This window comes from Physeter macrocephalus, chromosome 5 (genome assembly GCF_002837175.3).
Source record: "Physeter macrocephalus isolate SW-GA chromosome 5, ASM283717v5, whole genome shotgun sequence".
Taxonomy (NCBI): Eukaryota; Metazoa; Chordata; class Mammalia; order Artiodactyla; family Physeteridae; genus Physeter; species Physeter macrocephalus.
The window spans coordinates 93,379,863-93,399,991 of NC_041218.1; the positions used below are offsets into that span (position 1 = coordinate 93,379,863).

Sequence of the window (20,129 nt, forward strand, 5' to 3'; positions counted from 1 at the left end):
AGTGAGGTGGATGGACCTAGAGACTGTCCTACAGAGTGAAGTAAGTCAGAAAGAGGAAAACAAATACCATATGCTAACACATATATATGGAATCTAAAAAAAAAAAAAGTTCTGAAGAACCTAGGGGCAGGACAGGAATAAAGATGTAGATGTAGAGAATGGACTTGAGGACACGGGGAGGGGGAAGGGTAAGCTGGGACGAAGTCAGAGAGTGGCATGGACATATATACACTATCAAGTGTAAAATAGCTAGTGGGAAGCAGCCCTATAGCACAGGGAGATTAGCTTGGTGCTTTGTGTCCACCTAGGCAGGGTGGGGGTGGGGGGATAGGGAGGGTGGGATGGAGATGCAAGAGGGAAGGGGTTATGGGGATATATGTATACGTATAGCTGATTCACTTTGTTATAAAGCAACAACTTACACACCATTGTAAAGCAAATATACTCCACTAACGACGTTAAACAAAACACTGTATGTCAAGGAGAAGTAGTGAATTTCTGAAGCATAGATTCAGAGTTGGGTCAAGTGATGGGATTATAAACTGTTTTATTTGAAGAATAAAAAATTTCTTAGGAGAATACAATTTTAAGGAGACCCTTAAAAACATGACACTAATTGACACACAAAGTACCTTGTTTATCTGGCATTTCATTTAAAGGAATGGAACCAACCTCTTGAACTACATTTTACTAAGCTTTTAGCTATAATATGCAGAAATGTGGGCAAGAAGCTTACCAGTGTCACTTGCAACAGGCCTTTCTTCTGCAGTTTTCGGATTTTCTTCAAAGCTTTGTTGCGCTTGCGAAGAATTCGAAGTGGACTAAAGCCAACCTGAAAAGCCCATTGCTGTGTTACAAGAATGCTGAATATTCTACTACTTATATAGCATAATTCTAGTTAATAGCATAGTTCTACTTATATAGCATAATTAAGTGGGATGGGTTGAGGGATTGGGGCACATAAAGCAGCTATTCGAAATAAAATTTACAAGTGGTCCAAACATCATCATGGAGAGCGTTGTATCAGACCTATGGTCTGCTCAGCCTGTATGCAGTTAATATTCAAAAACCTCTGTACCATCCAGGTTTTATCCCTAAAGTATCCATTAATGGGTCTAAATTCTATTTGAAGTTTTTGATTTTGTTTTTGGCCCACACACCCCTTAGGGAATTTTATTTTATTTTATTTTTTCTATTTGTTGAATATGAGTGGCATCTAATTAGTATCCTGCTTCTAGATACTTTTTATTCTATTAAAATTTATATGATTATATTTTATAATATCTACTATTATATATCTTATTTTATACTTTTAGTATTAGATCTGAGGGTAACGTTCATTTTTCCCTTTTTCAAAACAATGTGTTCTTATTGTGGTAATATTTAGCTCCAGAGTAATAAGTAAGGAGGATCAAATTGTGTAATAAAAAAATCATTGACAAAAAAATGTAGTGAGATGGAAAGATAAGTGAAAAGGACAGTATCTAAAGCCAGATAGACAGTATGATCCCATTTTTGTAAAAAAAAAAAAAAAAAATTGTTGGGTAGAAAGATATTTGATGCATAACAAATGAGTAAAAATAGTTAGGGTTTAAGGCAGAAACTCTATGTAAAGTACAGAGTGGACCAGAAGGCATGTGAAAGAGTGAGTGCTGAGCTTTTGTTTCTTAACCTTAAAGTCTGCTTCTTTGTCAGCTTCTCTCCAGTCCACCAGGGACACTAGTTGTTATTTAGTGTTAAATATTCGTTTATATTATATTTATTCATTTCACTTATAAGTATTCATTTGCTATCCTGAATCTCTTCAATGCTGCAGTCAAATATTAAGGACTCGTATTGTTTCTGAAGTTGATTCCCAAAGAAAATCTGTAGGAGACCATCTATTAAAAACCAGCAGCCCAAAATCTTGTGGTAAATCTTTTTACTTTACAGCAGAATTTAATAAAAAGGGTCTCTATATTGGGCCTTATACAAGGAGTCTCATTTCCCAACATATTAATGGACCCCTTAAAATGTAGTTCCACCTGCCCTGGGACATAGGATACAAAAACACAAACACAACCCAGCCTCAACATATGTGAAATGAATGACACTCCTGTTACAGAACAAGCATTTCTTTCCTAGATATTCAGCGGAATTAAAAAAAATTAATAACCCCAAGCCTTACAGCATCGATAAGTTTCTGCTTAAAGAAACTAATGTTTGCAAAGTAAATAGGAGTTGGACATCTGAAAATCTTCACACCGTCTGGTTCATACATCTGTAAGGCAGAGAAGTCATATTAGATGGTGCCGTGCCCATTAAACTTATATTAATATCATTTAGCAAATCAAAGAAAAAAATGAATTTTCCTTACTTCAGAGTAATCTTTTCTATTCTTATAGATGTTGCTCCTTCCAACATTAGCCAGAGTGCTGCATTTGGGACTGGAGGGAAAAATCAACACCAAGTGAATCATTCATGCATATATGTTAGGCCTATGAGGCTAACGTCGATGTTTTCCCAGCATCCCAAAGCAGGCTCACTTTTCCAAATTTTAAAGGTTGGGGAATCCTCACGCTATCATGCCCTGGAGGGCAAACACCTTTGACTGACCCTCCCACAGCTCCTGGAACCGCGCCTCTCCTCCCATTTACCACATCCAGTTTACAAAGCACTTCCATATGCTTTGCCATTTTGATTCTGAATATCAGTTAGTGGGTGAAATAAGGCAGATACAGTCACCTTGTTGTATAGATAAGGACATGGAGAAGTATTATGATTTGCCTATGACCACTCAGTTTGTCTCTGTGTTTGATGGGTCCCCAAGAAATGAATGAAAATATAAGTGAATAAACAAGTGCAGGAGCATTTCAATGTAAATGTGTTCCATCAGTCCAGGATCAACCTCAACTATGATAACACCTTCTGTTCTAGAACACTTTCGATCCCAACAAGCCTTATCTGTCTGTCATGCCATGTAATCCAACATAGTCTGAGTGACCACACGGTGGTGACATTACATGGCAGAGGTTTAAGAATCCAAAGATGTTTGGACTGGAATTCTATTTGGAATTCTGTTAAAAATCAAGAATTCTAAGTAGGTTTTGTGGCATTTTGGGATGAGAGGGGCCTCTGAGAAGTTCTCTAATCCAGCTCCTTGATTTTCTGGTGGGAGTCCAATCTAACAACCCATCCAGAGGAACAACACTCCCCCAGACACGGAGAATCTCAGAATCTTCTCAGAAACACTTTCCCATGTTTAACAAGTCTGAGACAAAGACAGTAAACCTGCTCAGAATAGAATTACCACCAGTTTACAGCTGGGCAAACAGACTCAGATTTATAATTTCTTTGAATTTGTGTCAAAGCAGGGAGCAGACCAATAACTGGTGGGATCTGGCTGATGCTCTAAGGTTGGGCCATTCTTTCACCTTCAGGCCTTGGGGTGAGGCAGAACAGATTGGCCAATCTTCTCTTCCTTTTTTTTTTTGGCTACACCGCACAGCATGTGGGATCTTAGTACCCACCAGGGATAAACCCTCGCCCCCTGCAGTGGAAACGCGGAGTCTTAACCACTGGACCACCAGGGAAATCCCAGGCTTAGCCAATCTTGATAGATTTGAATACCTATCAACTAAACTGCTTTTCCCTTAACAAGTGACAGGTTTTTTTCTCCTCCGACCTGGGCAGGTCAAAGCCTGCAAGGATGCAGACCACAATGAGCACTTACAACTGGGTCCTGAAGACGATAGTCAGGAGCTGAAATGCCACACTGGCAGCCAGGCCTAAACCGAGGCCCAGGACAACCGCAAAGATGAAGGTCATGACCCAGATTAGCTGTCAAAAGAAGGCAACACATACACTACTGTTTACTCTCATTTAAGTACAGTGTCCTAGGTCCAGAGCTATAAGAAAGCATGAACTTCTAGGGCCCAAAGCAGAAGTTGGGAGTGCACAGCAGAAGGGACCTGCCTTGAGGTCATTTCTGCTGGCTAGGGTTCTGAGCTGCAGAAACACAAGCAAATCTTTTCAAAAATCCCGAGAGAGTGTATCCATTTCTAATCCCATCCCTGAGCCGGTTAAAGAAATGATCGAATCTGTCACAGCAAAAATTCCAGAACCAGCTGCTCTTTGTCAAAATCAGCAAATTAATTGGTAGAGCCTGGACTAATCTCTTACTTTTGGTCCTCTGATTTAATTAAAGGCTACTGCCTCTACCAGACTCCTAGCATGCCAAAAAAGCGTTAAAATCCCTAACACTGATCTATCAGCAGCAAAACTAAACCAAGTGTGGTTTATTACTTTATGCTTGTTAAGTACCATAAGCTATGTTAACAAGCCTTTTTACACCACAGACTTTGACCCTGATATAATTAGGGACACAGGCTTCTCATAGCAAGGCATGTTGAGAGTGAGGAGAGCCTTTATAGAGTGTTTCCAAAAGGAATGTTCAGAATTTTTCTTCACACATTCTCTGGAAACATATGATGTAATGAAGAACAGAAGCAATGCATACCCTAAGATTCAGAGAGTTTCTGTGGTGTTAGAGGTGACTGCAAGAATTTTTGGAACAGATCTAAGACATTCTCTCCTGTTTCATGGACCATTTCCTACTTGTAAGTAGCTCATCCTTTTACATTAAAATCCCAGATAATAATCATTAGAGTGTGTAGTTTCCAGATAGCAAATAAAACAAACTCAGGTTATTTGAACAGACAGAAACAAAATTTCACTTTGTTAACAATATAAATATGCATTTTACATCAGCATTAAAATGTCATTCTGATTCCTCTCTTTCAAATACCATCACCTCTACTTACACAATCATACTTATCCTTTCGCCACAATCTTTGTACTTCTGTGAACTGCATCAGCATTCCTTTCAAGTTTCCAAGCGCTAAAGCTGCCAGGACAGACTGTGAAAAACATAAAGAGCAGATGTACTTTGAGATAATCCAATAACCATAAAGAAGCAAAGGTGAAGGTTGTAAATAAGTGAGTCCTTTCAAGGGCCTCAAGGCCTATCGAAGGATACACCCTTTTTTGGTGTGCAATGCCAAGCACGATACACCAGACCCGGGACTGTGGGCTGTCCCCAGCCATGATTTTGTCCCCCCCACAGTGACAGGGACATGCCGTAGATGATCTGATAGCATTTACTCGCCTGTACCTTGGGTCAGAGAAAGGCAGATCTGAAGACCTATGACCAAAAGAAATTCTTCCCAGGCAGAGGTGGTCTACTAGAGGTGGTCTAGAGGTGCTAGGGAGAGGGGTTTGCTCTTTGTTTAAAAAAAAAAAACTTGTGGGGACTTCCCTGGTGGTCCAGTGGTTAAGACTTTGCCTTCCAATGTAGGGGGTGCGGCTTCCCTCCCTGGGTGGGGAGATAAGATCATGCCTCGCGGCCAAAAATCCGAAACGTAAAACATAAGCAATATTGTAACGAATTCAATAAAGACTTTAAAAATGGTCCACATCAAAAAAATATTAAAAAAAAAAAGAAACTTGGGGAGCTTGGGGTCTTGGAATCAGAATTCAGACCTTGGATGCTGATCAGTAATCATGTCCTTTAGTAAGAGGAAGCCGAAGATCACAGAGAGGTTCGCAAAGATTTGACGCCGACTCTCTGGGACAGTGTGAACCTTATCTGTCTTGTTCCCTGCTAGATCCCCAGAATCTACTGTGGTAAATGCACGTGGGAGGGGCTTCATAATTATTCAGCGAATGAGTGGGTGAACTAATGAGTGGAAGAGGCAGTAACACAGCCTCCTTTAAGAAGCCTGATGGTGATACCGCTGAACAGTAGTCACGAAGAGGGGTCTGGGTGGTCAGCTAAGCTCAAGTTTTTGTTTCGTGGCATGCCAAAATGAGATAATTTGTCTTGCAGGAATTATGATAATTAAGGTGAAAACTGCTGAATGGCACGCTCTCTTCCTTATTTGGGTTTTAACACAATGGTAGGAACAGGCCCCCAACCCCTGCCCCCAATTCAGCTGTTTGATTCTGAATGGACTATGGAATTTGTATACTGACTACTTTCACATCATAAAAGAAATGTACAAAGAAAAACCAAACACAGTTTGTTTTCCTATCTCAAATATAGTTTAACTGATCTAGACATTTTTTATTTTCACAAGTTATGTTTATAATTTAATGCCTGACTAGCTTATTTACTCACTGTGAGAATAGAGGTTGTTGTTTAGAAGACTAAATATTGTCTTAAGTGACTTTAAAAAGGAAATTACACACAAATGCACACCAGTTAAAAAATGGGGGAAACTGGATAAAGTCTGTAATCTGGTTAACAGTACTGTACTGATGTCAATGTACTGGTTTTGATATTGTAGTGTAGCTATGTAGATGCCCTGCCCCCCCTGCCATGGTAGCTGTGTGAAAGGTTCACAGTACTCTGTACAATAAGCCTGCTGCTTTGGGGGACTATAAAACATGTCAAGTACCACCTGCAGAAGAGACATATTTTTTCTTTTCATTAGGCATTATTTACCACCTGGTCAGTATTCTATGGAAAAACAACTTGAAAATGGGTAAACAACATATATATGTATAACCGAATCACTTTGCTGTACACTTGAAACTAATACAACGTTATGAATTAACTATACTTCAATTTAAATTTTTTTAAAAATTAAAAAAGGGCTTCCCTGGTGGCGCAGTGGTTGAGAGTCCGCCTGCCGATGCAGGGGACATGGGTTCGTGCCCCGGTCCGGGAAGATCCCACGTGCCGCAGAGCGGCTGGGCCCGTGAGCCATGGCCGCTGAGCCTGCGCGTCCGGAGCCTGTGCTCCGCAACGGGAGAGGCCACGGCAGTGAGAGGCCCACATACCGCAAAAAAAATTAAAAAAATAAATTTAAAAAAATGGAAACAATTTACAGTGAAATACATACACAATAGGAGCCCTTTAAAGAAAAATAAAGATTACAGAGCCCTGAGAAGCCATAGACAGGAAAATGGGAATCATTTTACCAGGAACCAGGTATCCATACTGTAATTGATATAAAGGATTAATTGTAAACAAAATGCTTAGAACTCTGCTGATGCTTAGTAAGCGCTCAAGGAACATTCATTCTTAGCTATCATGAAGGGTTATTTTGTCCTTATATGATAAAAAGAAGTAGATCAGTTATTCAGATGAAACAAAAACATGACAGACACAATGGTCTAAGAAGGAATTGTCACATGGTTCCTTTACAAAGTAGGGCCTTTGATTAGCATCCTGGACAGCGTCATTGGTGTGGTTTATTCACGAAAGAGATAGGATTTTAAATGGCAATTGTGTTTTTAGTTTCTCCCAATTGAAGTGGGTGAGATAGAGCCCAGGGATACACATGGGAGGAAGCATACAGGGCAGAATTCTCTATGTCGGGGAGCTGTGTGTGCATTTACTTTTATTGAGATGTACATTCTTATACACTTTACTTCTTTGGTGGTGACTTTTTGACCCATTTTATGCCATTCCTCTGAATCAGTAGGTTAGCATAGGAAGAATGCATAATTTTAGCAAAGAGTACTGTGCACTGCTTGGCCACATTCGGGATAACTGCACTGGGACTCCAGAAACCTTGGACAAAACTCATGTTCCAGCTACCAACCAACAAGGAAAAAGGCCTAGATAACAACCAACAGACTTTGGTGGGCTGTGTCCTATCTCTATGTCCTTTGTAGTCAGAGGTATAATAGAATGTTTGTAGAATAAGAATAACAACAACAATAATAATCTTTACAATAAAGGCTAGCATTGGGACTTCCTGGTGGCGCAGTGGATAGGAATCCGCCTGCCAATGAGGGGAACACGGGTACAATCGTTGGTCCGGGAAGATCCCACATGCCGTGGAGCAACCAGGCCTGTGCGCCACAACTACTGAGGCTGCGCTCTAGAGCCTGCGAGCCACAACTACTGAGCCCATATGCCGCAACTACTGAAGCCCACGTGCCTAGATCCCGTGCTCCACAACAAGAGAAGCCACTACAAGAAGAAGCCCATGCAAGGAGAAGCCCACGCACCACAACGGAGAATAGCCCCTGCTCACCAAAACTAGAGAAAGCCCCTGCACAGCAGCGAAGACCCAACGCAGCCAAAAATAAATAAAATTTTTTAAAAGGCTATTATTTATTAAGTGTTTATCATGTGCCACACCCTGGGCTAAATATTTCACGTGCATTATTTCATTTAATTTTTGCAACAACTCTGTGAGGTGGGGACTATTTCCCTCCCTGTTTTACAAATGGGCAACTTGAGGTTCAGAGAGGTTAAGTACTCTGCCCAAAACACACAGATAATAAGCGGCAGAGCCGCTAAGAAGTACATCTACAGGACTAGAGCCAGTGCCCCCTGTACTCCCTCAAAGTCAAATTAACACCACAAAGAACAAGGTATTGACTATCATCTGGTTTCCTACAGATCCTGTATTTTCTAGGGCCCACTGTTATTTTTGTAACCTGGATGCTGCCACGGTGGACAAAGCATTAAACTACGCCCTCAAAAATTACAGTTCAGGAGAGATGGACAGAGGAGCATGAGGTGAAGTTACAAGGTCAAAGTCTAGCTGTTTGCTCCCATCCAGCAATCTGACAGCTTTGGTCTTGGAATCAAACCAAACTCTGGGAGCTGCAGGGCGTATTCCTAAGAACAGGTTGTGTGGCTGACAGCACCATTCTCTGAATTCGATAGAGGCCCTGATGACCTCAACCTTTAAGAAAATCTTCTCTTTAGTCAATCCATATCGAAGCTGCAGTGCCAGGATGCCTTCCTATGTAAACATTAATTATATCTGGGGCTACAAACATAGCGGTTGAAGAGGAGAGTTGATAAGGCAGAGTATGAGTTGCAAGGGTAGAGTTGTTGGATATTTGCATTCCTAACATTCATAAGATAGTGCCAGGAGAAAAAGAAATAGTTTTGGCCCGTAGAGTATTGGCTAAGAAGAGAACCTGAGAGTTTGTAGATACTCATTTTCCCTAGTTTAGTTTGTGATTCCTCAGTTTAAGAACCAGGGTCCTTGATTCATCACCCAAAGGAGAGAGATGTCAGTCCGAGAGAGGAGTGCTACCTTTTGCAGAGGCTCCAGAAGAAATCCAATGGCTAGGATGACAATCAGCACGATGACAGCAGAGAGAAGGCCAGCAATCTGTGAAGATGAGAACATTGTCATCACAAACTCAACTTTCCCCCCCGGGCTCCTCATCCCCAGTGACTCATGCTAGGATGACCTTCATAGCAAAGATCCTCCATTACCTGGGTTTTGCCTCCTGTACTCTCCTGGACCCCTGATCTGGAGAGGGCTGTACTTGCTGCAAATCCTCTGAACGATCCACCGAATATGTTACTCACTCCCAAGGCGATTAACTCCTGATGGGAGAACAAGGAAGAATCTTCTTTAGACGCAGCACCATTGATATTGTGCATGCAGAATAGTATATAAAGTTGCCTAATTAGACCCAGCGTAGGTTTATACTTACCTGATTGCCATCAATGGGATAATCGTATTTGAGGGAATAGACGCTGGCCACAGAGAAGGCCACTGCAAAGCCAACAATGGCAATGCCAAAGCAGTCTCCGATGGTATCTTGGAAAGTCTGCACATTAGGTGTGATAGGGGCCTGAAACCTGAAAGTGAAATTAAGCAAGTCAGAATGTCACCAACCTGCTTATAAACCTTCAACGGTATCCATTTGTTCTCAGGAAAAGTCCAAATTCCTTAGCAAGGTCCCAATTACCCCTCCTCCACATCTTGCTTAATTACTACCATTTTCCCAGAATTTATACTCCAGCTATACCAAGCTTTCTCTCTTTCTCATCACCCATCATCTCTCACCTTGAAAGCTTCTAATTTGCTGTTGCCTCTCCCTGAACCATTCCCCTCATCCCTATCCTTCCCTCCAGAAAGTCTTTTCTCACCCCCAAGGTCAGGGTTAGGCAAGATTCTCTATGCTTCCCCAGTTCTTGATGCCTCCTGTTTTCCATCCCTGCCCCTCTCTACCCCAACTCTCCATCCAGACCCAGAGCAGGGACTGTAACTGGTTCATTTTTCTATGACCAGGACCAACAATTGTCCTTCACAGCATATATCAGGTGGTCAGTAATTGTTGGGCAAGTCAGCGAATGAATGAATGCAATCTAGGCTGAGTTGTGCCTTTGGAGTATGACTAGCAAGAATTTAGCACCACTGAAAACCTTGGAATCTGTTACCTTACTGTTGAAAAGCAATGCTGCCTGTATTTGATATGAGTATAAATCTAGTCCAGTGATAGTGATAAATCTGATATGATTTTGCTAGCATAGCCACACTGTAGTGTACACTTAGGTCAATATAAGCTTTGTGCAAAGTGTCTCAGGTCCCACTTGTTACGTTGGGTTGCAAAGTATCACCCTTTATGCCTCTAATAGCTATCCATGGATGAAGGCTCTTCGAGCAAACACAATTCTGAGAGATGGAAAGCAAGAAATCCTTCCCTTCATTGATAATGATAACCTTTCATGGAAAACCCTTAGCAAACAGATGGGCGTTAGACTCTGCCCCGCACTCCACAGAACTTCTAGAGCCAGCTGTGGCCCTGATGGAGGGCGGGTTTCCATTTAAAGTGAGATAGTGTCAGGGAAACATTCAGGTCACAGAGGATACTCCTGTGCCTGTGCCTCATGAACTTAGAGCAGTTAAATAATATTTACTAATTGTATTATAAAGTCCAAATATCCCAAACTCAACATCAATTTACTAAAATGCTCAGCTCCTATAAACATCTGTTTCTGACCTAAAATTTATTGGAGGTAAGTTAATTGGGTCCATTCAACTCATTTTTAATTGCTATTCATGTTTTGTGAATGTTAAAAAATTTTTAGCTCTAATTTTGAAGAAGTACTATTATTTCATATTCTGTAGCTTTCATAAATCAGAAAGTTAGCTTGGAATATTATATATAATCTAAAACCAGTGGTACAATTATAATTTGCATTTTATACCAAAATAACCAGAAGCCTGCTATTATTATTTTGTTCTAGCCTCTAATCGCCATAGGCAGAGTGGTGTGATGGAGATTTACAGTCTGAAAACTTGATTCATTTCCTGGCTCTGCTACTTACCTAGGCTCCTCATTTGTAAAGTGATGATAATAACACTTGTTCTCTTTTCTTCATAATTTTTGTGGGAAGGTCAAATAAATAATGAATGTGACTACTGTTGACACACTGTAAAGTACAAAGTACCTGTAAGCTACTATTACAGAGTCCCTCTGGAATCTGAATATATCCTTTGTGTGTCCTTTACTATTTCAATGATCTCTTTCCTTCAGCCAAGTTATTTGCATTCAGTGTATGTGGCTTCACAAAGTCACTTCTAAGGTGTCATATTCATTAATAACAGATTAGCAATAATTAGCAATCGTTACCTTCCAGTTATCTTCTATTTGCAATCAACAGAAATTTAAAATGCTCACTCGATTATCACTCAGAAAAAATGGGACCGTAAAAAGCATGTAGGGGCTTCCCTGGTGGCACAGTGGTTAAGAATCCGCCTGCCAATGCAGGGGACACGGGTTCGCACCCTGGTCCGGGAAGATCCCACATGCCGCAGAGCAACTAAGCCCGTGCGCCACAACTACTGAGCCTGCGCTCTAGAGCTCGCGAGCAACAGCTACTGAGCCTGCGTGCCTAGAGCCCGTGCTCTGCAAGAGAAGCCACCGCAATGAGAAGCCCGCCCACCGCAAAGAAGAGCAGCACCCGTTCGCCGCAACTAAAGAAAGCCCAGGCGCAGCAACAAAGACCCAGCACAGCCAAAAATAAAATAAATCAATTAATTTTAAAAAAAAGCGTGTAAAGTGCCTAGTACCTAATTTAGGTGCTAAATTAGGAACAGCAGTAATGCAGTTTGAACACTTACAGTAGGCCAGGCACTTCAGGGCATCACACATATTAACTCACTTAATCTTTACAAGAACCCTATGTAATAACCTATGCTATTTTTAGCCCCATTTTTACAGCCAAAGACATTAAGGCACAGAGTTTATTTGCCCAAGATCAGGAAGTGAGTCTGAGTAAATCCTAGGCACTCTGCCTCTAGAAAGCATGAGTTTGCTTACTGGGCTACACTGGCTCTCTGTAGAATGTAATGACCTATAAATGTGAGTTACCCCTTTCCCCACCCACACACACTATGGAGGGAGGTCCATTGACATTTAAAATATATTTACTAAGTAATGTCTCAAAGATTGTAACTCAGTGTTCTTACCTTTTATTTCAAAACCTTTCTGGCAAGATCCTCTTTAATTTTGTATCTACTTATCTATCTAGTTTGTGTCTCCCAAGATGTTTAAATAAAGCGTAATCACTTGAAAGTTGCAGAGTGGAGAGAAACCCTAGAAATAGTCTTTCAGCTTCAGCCTAATTTCTACCATTTAAATTAAAAGTGATATTTGTGATCCAAATATTACAAGTGTAACACAATTTTATCTGATGATAAAAATATTTTTTGCTTAAAAATATATATTTGCTTTTAATAGAATTTAGTTTTAAGTTAACGATGCAATGCATATAAATGCTGATTCCTGGAATAATTCTCAAATACTCCTAAGCATGGGGAGGGAGGGAGGGAGGGTTTGTTTTGTTTTTTTACAGGAATACCACCTTTCCTTGGTAAACAAGTTGGAAGAAATTGATGCTATGGCCAGAGGGCAGAGAGAGGAAAGAGCACAAAACTGGATCTCCCTCCTCAATCCAATAAATGCGATGGAATACGTTTTCAAATTCCTTGTACAAGCTGCGCCTCCCATCCTTCTGCAGTGCTAAGAGTTGCTCTGGGCTTGTCTTGAACTTGATCTTCAGAAAGGACACAGTGTGCCCATCTGGATTGCTCAAGCAGCGTGTGGCAGGTATTCCTTCAGTGTCTCCTTTGAACTGTCGGAACTTGGCTCCAGTAACCTCAAACAAAACACTACATATTGTTTATAGTAATTTATGGCCAAGGAAATCTGGTTTCCCTCGGTTCCTTTTAAGGGGAGGAGCAAGTTTACTTTGCCCATTTTTCTACTTTCACTGTCTCACTTTTCTTGCGTGTGAGCCCCTTCTCTTCTGGTTTGTGAGTTCTTCCACACAGAGAAACTTTCTGATGTTAAGAACTGCAGACCCTATGTCCTTTGTGACTCCCTCCTAGAAGGACAGTAGTGAGCCCTCCTCCTGGATGCATGATGGATGCCAGATACAGGGAGGGTTCTGAGCTGGGTTCATGCATTTCAGCTTGGAGTCGTTCGTCACTACTGCTTACTCTCTAATTAGTGCTTGGAGATGCCATAATAAGAGAGACACTTACCCACTTTTCATCTCCCCAACCACGGCCACGTTAAACCTGTTTTTGAAGTCAAAGCCATAGGACACACCTGTTGCGATCACAGTCTGCAAAGTTGCAAATTGCCCAAGTTAGGAATGGGAGATGTAACTAAGAGTCTTGCTTTTAAAAAAAATACCATTGCCAAAAGCCACCCCTTGACTTATTAGATAAGAATCTCAAGCTCAGGTTTGGCTACTTTTTGAAAAGTCCTGAGGCAGTTCTAATGTACCACCAAAGTTGAGAACCACAGCTCCATTCCAATGGGTCTCTCACTAGGATTCTCAGAGGTCTGCTCTCTGCCCCATCCTTGTCTTACATGGAAAGAATAAACCCCAAATCATCAAAGCAAGTTATTAAATTCTGAATAAAGAGAAAACCATACTAAATATGATACCCAGAAACTGCAGAGAGGTCGCCGGTCCCACTAAAACCTCCTGATCTACAGACGGTGAAGGGCTTTAGACATAAAAACACAAGACTAACGAATTATGAAAGAAAGTCTTGAGACAATCAGTTACCATGATGAGTTCAATTGGAATGGGCACCGGAAGTTTGTCTTTGTAGAGCTGATTTATTTCTTTAACCACAAATACCACCAACAGGATAACCAAGGATGTCACAAGGTCTGCAATATTAGTCTTCTCTATTTGTGAGAATATGGAAATTAGTACCTAAAGTATAAAAGTAAAAAACACCCAAGTGCTACATTAATGTGTAATTTGGATATAACACTTAATTAATTTCAAATAGATAAAAAGAAACATAGACGTGAAACAACTGACAGGTTGATAGCAATTCCCTGTTCTGCTCATATTAGCCACAAGTAATTGTAGAGACTAGCATGGAGATACGAGAAGGGTGAGTCAGCACAGCATTGTCACCACACTGGTTTAGGGATGCTCTTCGTCTAGTGTTGAATTTTCTTGGATGTTTTTCACATTTTTATAACTGGTCTCTTCTGGTCTTAGGTCTCGTTGCCATCTTTTTTATTTCATAATCAACACTACTGCTCTGTCCAGGGAATAACATTTGACCTCTGGTAGTTTTTCTTAGCATGTATCCCCTTAATTCCTGGCTTTTTTTTTTTTTTTTTAATGTTCAGACCCCTCATATTTCTTCGTTGACTCTCTCTGTCACTTTTGGAAACTAGTTTCCTGGCTAGCTGTGCAATTCTCGAAGCCAGTTGGGTGCCATATCTGTGGGATCCAGACAGCTCAAGCAGGTCCAAACTGGATCCCAAATGGTTCCCAAAAGACTCCACTTCTGGAATAGCTCTGGATGAGAGTGAGAGAGGTCTGGTTCCAATTTGGAGGGAGTTTGTCTCTGATTCCCAAAGACTGTCTTGACAGAAGCACTAACAAGCCCAAAGTCAGTAAAAGGAAGGAAATAACAAAGATCAGAGTGGAAAGAAATGAAACACAGACTAAAAAAACAATAGAAAAGATCGATGGAACTAAAAGCTGGATTTTTGAAAAGATAAAAGAGACAAACCTGCAGCTAGCCTCAGAAAGAAAAAAAGAATGAGGACAAAAATGCATAAATTCAGAGGCACTAAGAACACTCTCTGTTCTACAGAACATCCTTTAGAGGAGAGAAGAAAGAACCACTGTTCTATTTACATATTGGCCAATTTCCTTTTGTTTTATAAACAGGGATGCATAAGAGTCAGAAGAACTTCAATTCTAAAAGAACAAGACCTGCTCTTTAGAAATAGGGAAGCACTTCCACTCAATCAGCACATTTCTTTCAAAATAAGATTTTGAGAAAGATTTTAAAACTTGGGACAAACTTTTAATAATGGGCATTGATGTTTTTTCTTTTTAAAAATACTGAAGACAAATCTAAGAGAAGTGGTAGTTAATTTCTGTTATTCACATCAGCTGATGTGGTATGTGGTAGCTGTGGTAGATTTTCAGCATTGTTGTCTTGCCACTTTTTCTTAATGTGAATACATTTCACAGACTGTTGATTTCTTGGAAGTTATAGGTAAGTCCTGCAGCAAAGGCATGAAGGCATGAAAGGAAAGTTCTCCTGGAAACATGATAGTGAATTTTGTGTATTTCCATATTTTTTAAGCAAAAAGAATACTTACTTTGAAAATTGAAAATGGGTCAGCATGTGCTGGGACTGTCAGCTGAAGAATAAATTTGAGCTGGGAAACCAAAACGTGAACAGCGGCAGCTGTGGTGAAGCCACTGATTAAGGATTCGGACAGATAAATCACCACGAAGCCCAGCTGCAGAACCCCCATGAGCAACTGCAAAGAGAGAGCAGAGCCTTTGTTAGTGTAGATTCAGAGAACACCTCGGCAGACTGAAGGATCAGCTACTGTAATGATTCAAAATGTGGAGGTTCAGCCGCCACTCCTGTGTCTTGAAGAAGCAAGTGTTGTTTGCCTCCTGGAAAACCTCCCATGCAAGGTACCACCCTTTGCTTCCCTCCCCCATCCCAACACCCCCCCACTCCACCCCAAGGTGGAATGTTACATGGTGTTCACATAGCACATCGGTCCAGTATACCCCCAAGAACTAACAGGTTTCTTCTCTTCCCTCTTTTGAAGGTGCGGTATCTTTAGGAGACTCACCCATAAACCTTTCATAGCAGAATCTTATCTAGCATCAGCCCTCATAAATTTTCCCAGGGAATTTTCAGTTACCCTTTACAGCTGCTGTCGCATGCATGGGCGAGCATCCATTCAGATTCTCTCAAACAAGTTGCTTGACTTTCGTTAAGAAATAGTAACTGCTCATGACATCAAAAGTGCTTGATTTTAAATGAGGGCAAAAGTGGTTCATTCCCCCCAAGCATCAGGATTTTGCAAGAAAGTAAATGGATAGATGCTTGGCCTACCTCTCCACTCCTGTCCCCGGAATGCAAACTGAGCTGTGAGTTTGCAAAGGCACTAGGGTCAGAGATGCACTCGGACCCTATTGTTGAACTGACCCCATTGTTGGTCAAGAAGATCCACCACTTATGTCTTGGTTTGAATTGACTCTTTTTTTCTTTTTCTTTAAGGAATGGTCTTAACTAATAATATCATTAGCCGTAAACTTAGGCAACATCTTGAGGAGTCTGACATTTTCACTATCTAACATCTTGAGGATAGGGACATTTTCATAATCCAGGCATGGTGACAGGGGTGTGGCTTGGGAGTGAGGCTTTAAACCCCTCTATAATCCTTTTCAGCTTTCTCCAAATCTTTGACACGGACAATTCAAAGCCCTAAGCGCCCCTCCCTTCCAAATAGACTATAGTCAATGAGGAATTAGAAAGAAAAAAGTTCCCAAACTGCCAGTTTCTCTATTGCATAGAGTTCTGTTTAGTGAGTATATAAATTCCCAGGTATATTATTGGATTCAGCATTTCACTTTTCACCACATGTGCCTCCCCACGCTTATTTTTCCTTCTCTCTAGACCCACGTTCAATCATCTTTGCAAAGTAGATCTGCCCTTTCACTTCTCGCTGTGGTGAGTGACTCTTCTTAAATTATTTCCAATGGGCCACTGAAGGAGGCATGTAAACTAATGGGAAGAGTCGGGAGGGGTGGCAGGAAGGAGAAAACCCACAAAGATGTGTACCAGTCAGGACACATAAATTGGGGAGGGTAGATTCTGTGACAGAGTACTCACCTGGATGATTCCAGAAAGAATTGTGACCGTTGCAGCCACCATCACCTTATGCTCATCTAGTGATGAATCATTAGCCACTGAGCTATTAGTGACTGTTGGATCAGCTGTATCGGCTATTGGGGTTAATCTCACAACTACTGCGCCCACCATCATACTAAGAACTGGAAATGGACCTAATAAAGAGAGGGCGAGTTGTAGTCATTATGTCTCCCTATAGCACAGTTGTCTTTCAGCCATAATGTAGCATATAAAAAGACTGCTGTCTGGAGTTCTGGTCTACTTCCCCAAGCCCCAGTCCTAATTCTTACAAGAAACTATGACTCCTCTCCTGGATTCTGCACAATTTGGAATTGATACAATGTGTGGCTAATGGCATTCATAAAGAAAAGCAATGTGAGCATTAATTAGCCCAGTAGTTCACTTACCCACTGATATGTGTCTAGAAGTGCCCAAGAAAAAGTAGATTATGACTGGGAAAAAGGCTGCATACAACCCATAGCTTGGGGGGATGGTGACCAGCAGAGCAAATGCTAAACCTGTAAATACACAAGCATCAGTGTCCTCATTTCATGCAAAGGGATCATAGAAGTTTTCATTAGGTTCTTCAAGTATTTAAGATTGTACCTTAAAAGTTATTTTATTAACTCAAATGTATCAATGACATAAATGTAAGAGCTGAAGCTGTAAAACTCTCAGAAGAAAACTTAGGTGTAAACCTTTGTGACCTTGGATCAGGCATGGGTTTCTTAGAAGTGACACCTATAGCATAAGCAACCAAATTAAAAACAGATAAACAGGGCCCCATCAAAATGTAAAAATGTGTGCTTCAAAGGATACTATCAAAAAAGTGAAATGACAGCCTACAGAAAGGGAGAAATTATTTGCAAATCGTATCTTGGATGGGGTCTATTATCCAGAATTATATAATTAACTTTTGCAATTCAACAATAATAAGACACATAACCTAATTTTAAAATGTGCAAAAGATTTACACAGACATTTCTCCAAAGATGTACAAATGGTCAGTAAGGACATGAAAAGATGCTCAACATCATTAGTCGTTGGGAGAATGCAAATCAAAACCACAAAGAGAGGCCATTTCATGCTCACTAGGATAGCTAAAATAACAAAGGCAGACAATAACAAGGGTTCACAAGGATGTGGAGAAATTTGAACCCTCACCATTGCTAGTGGGTTATTATATGACACAGCAATTACACTCCTAGGTATATACCCAAGAGAAATGAAACATGTTCACACAAAAACTTGTGTACAAGTGTTCATAATAGTATTATTCATAAAAGCCACAGCGTGGAAACAACCCAAATGTCCATCAACTCATGAATGGACAAACAAATGTGGTATATCTATACAGTAGAATATTATTCATCCATAAAAAGGAATGAAGTACCCAGACATCATGGATGAAACTTGCAAACATTATGCTAAGTGAAAGAAATCAGACACAAAAGAAGACATATTCTGTGACTCTGTTTGCATGAAATGCTCAGAATAGGTAAATCCATTGAGACAGAATGTTGTTGCCGAGGGATGGATGGAGGGGGGATGGGAAGTGATTGCAAGAGATTTTGGGGGATGGTTGTAGTGAAAATGTCTTGCAATTAGTTAGTGGTGATAGTTGCACAACCTCATGAATACACAAAAAACACTGAATTGTGCACATTAAAAGGGTGAATTTTATGATACATGAATTATATCTCAAAAAAAAAAAGTTACCTTGCAGTACAGCCACCAGCCCTGTGCTGATTCCAGAAACAATGTCACTGAGGAGCCATTCCTTTATGCGATACGCTGGCAACCAAGATGCTATGGGGAACAAAGAGAGGGCAATTCTCTTGGCCTTTTGTGCAGAACAGCTGAAAACATTGAAAGCCACCGTTCAGTTATTAATATCCAATTTTAAGTTTAGTACCTATTGTAAATGGAAAATTGGTAAAGATAATAATATATTATCATTTCACTAACTTTCCCACTAACATTCACCTCCTTACCCATATCAACTGCCCCCAAAGGATTGACCACCACCAAAGGATTTTTTTTTAAGAAAAATGTTGCTTTTCTTTAGCCACAATAGAAATTATTTGTCATCCTCAGCTTGACTTTATAACACTTTGATGGAGAATTTTCCTCTGTCCTCATCTATCAGTCCTCTGATATGGAGAGATTGTGTTGAGAGCCGAGATTGGTGTTCATTTCAGAGACTACTTTTCTAGCCCTGGCAGGAAGTAGGAGGTTTGGAAACCAAAGATAAAAAGACTTTGGAGAAGGGAGAAAAATATTTGAAAAAAGAAACATTTTAAATCTTTAATAAGTAGACAATTATAAATATCTGTCTGAAAAAAAAAAAAAGACTTTGGAGACTGTGGGCTAGAAAGAAGAGCTTGGAAGCTTAAAAATTTCAGAGAAAGTGCTTCATTTACTTCTAATGCCAGTACCTTAAAAAAAAAATCTTACCGGAACCACTTTTTGAGATGATCCAGAAGTGTCTTATGATGTCTGTGTTTCTTCTTATGTTCTTCCCCAAAAGCATTTGCGGAATACACTGGCCTGGCCACGACGTACTGATTCCCGATGGGTTCGATCATTCTGCTTTCTCTGACCGTTGTGGTAAGTGGAAGACCTTTGGAACTATGTGGCAAACCCTTCTTGCCTTTAGCAGGTTAAAAATGCCTGAAACCAAACAGAGCTTGCTTCTTAAATAACTCGGAGATAATGTGATGCAATTTACAGATGAGTGAGCTCTGAACTGAATGTTACCACCTTTTGAGATCAAAAGAGGCTGGATTAAGGGACCTAGATTGTGTTTTGCGACTGTGATAATCGCTTTTTACTGCAAGGAGCTGGACACAGCTCCGTTGGGTAAGTAAACAAGGCCTTTGATTGATTTTTAAAAGATTGCCAAAAAGCAATAGAAATTGACTCAGTTTACTAACCAGTGAGTGCATTTTTGACTTGTAAAGCGAGATCTCAAGAAAGGAATTTATTAAAAAAAATTTTTTTCAGCAATGTTTACAAAGTTATGGCACTGGGGGTACTGGGACAGGTTAGATTTAAAGTCTATTCATTGCCCCTGACTCTAGTCAAGGCTGTTCCATTTGACCCATCAGAATTTTTGTAATACATTATAAAATGTTTTTAATTTGTGAAATTCAAGGATATTGC

General features: G+C 40.4%; 1 protein-coding gene across 1 annotated transcript in view; it reads right to left on the minus strand.

The window, feature by feature from the left end:
- Window positions 1–19,552, minus strand: part of SLC26A3 (solute carrier family 26 member 3) — a 28,690-nt gene extending 9,138 nt beyond the window's left edge. The window contains exons 1-15 of the mRNA XM_007105333.2: window positions 19,422–19,552; window positions 18,684–18,823; window positions 17,372–17,482; window positions 16,947–17,119; window positions 15,409–15,573; window positions 13,835–13,987; window positions 13,299–13,381; window positions 9,457–9,604; window positions 9,233–9,346; window positions 9,048–9,125; window positions 4,803–4,898; window positions 3,713–3,819; window positions 2,357–2,426; window positions 2,168–2,260; window positions 737–832 (exon numbers count right to left, since the gene is read on the minus strand). Coding sequence (XP_007105395.1) covers window positions 737–832; window positions 2,168–2,260; window positions 2,357–2,426; window positions 3,713–3,819; window positions 4,803–4,898; window positions 9,048–9,125; window positions 9,233–9,346; window positions 9,457–9,604; window positions 13,299–13,381; window positions 13,835–13,987; window positions 15,409–15,573; window positions 16,947–17,119; window positions 17,372–17,482; window positions 18,684–18,823; window positions 19,422–19,552 — 1,758 coding nt within the window. The remainder of the gene's footprint in view (window positions 1–736; window positions 833–2,167; window positions 2,261–2,356; window positions 2,427–3,712; window positions 3,820–4,802; window positions 4,899–9,047; window positions 9,126–9,232; window positions 9,347–9,456; window positions 9,605–13,298; window positions 13,382–13,834; window positions 13,988–15,408; window positions 15,574–16,946; window positions 17,120–17,371; window positions 17,483–18,683; window positions 18,824–19,421) is intronic.
- Between the last annotated feature and the right edge of the window lie 577 nt (window positions 19,553–20,129).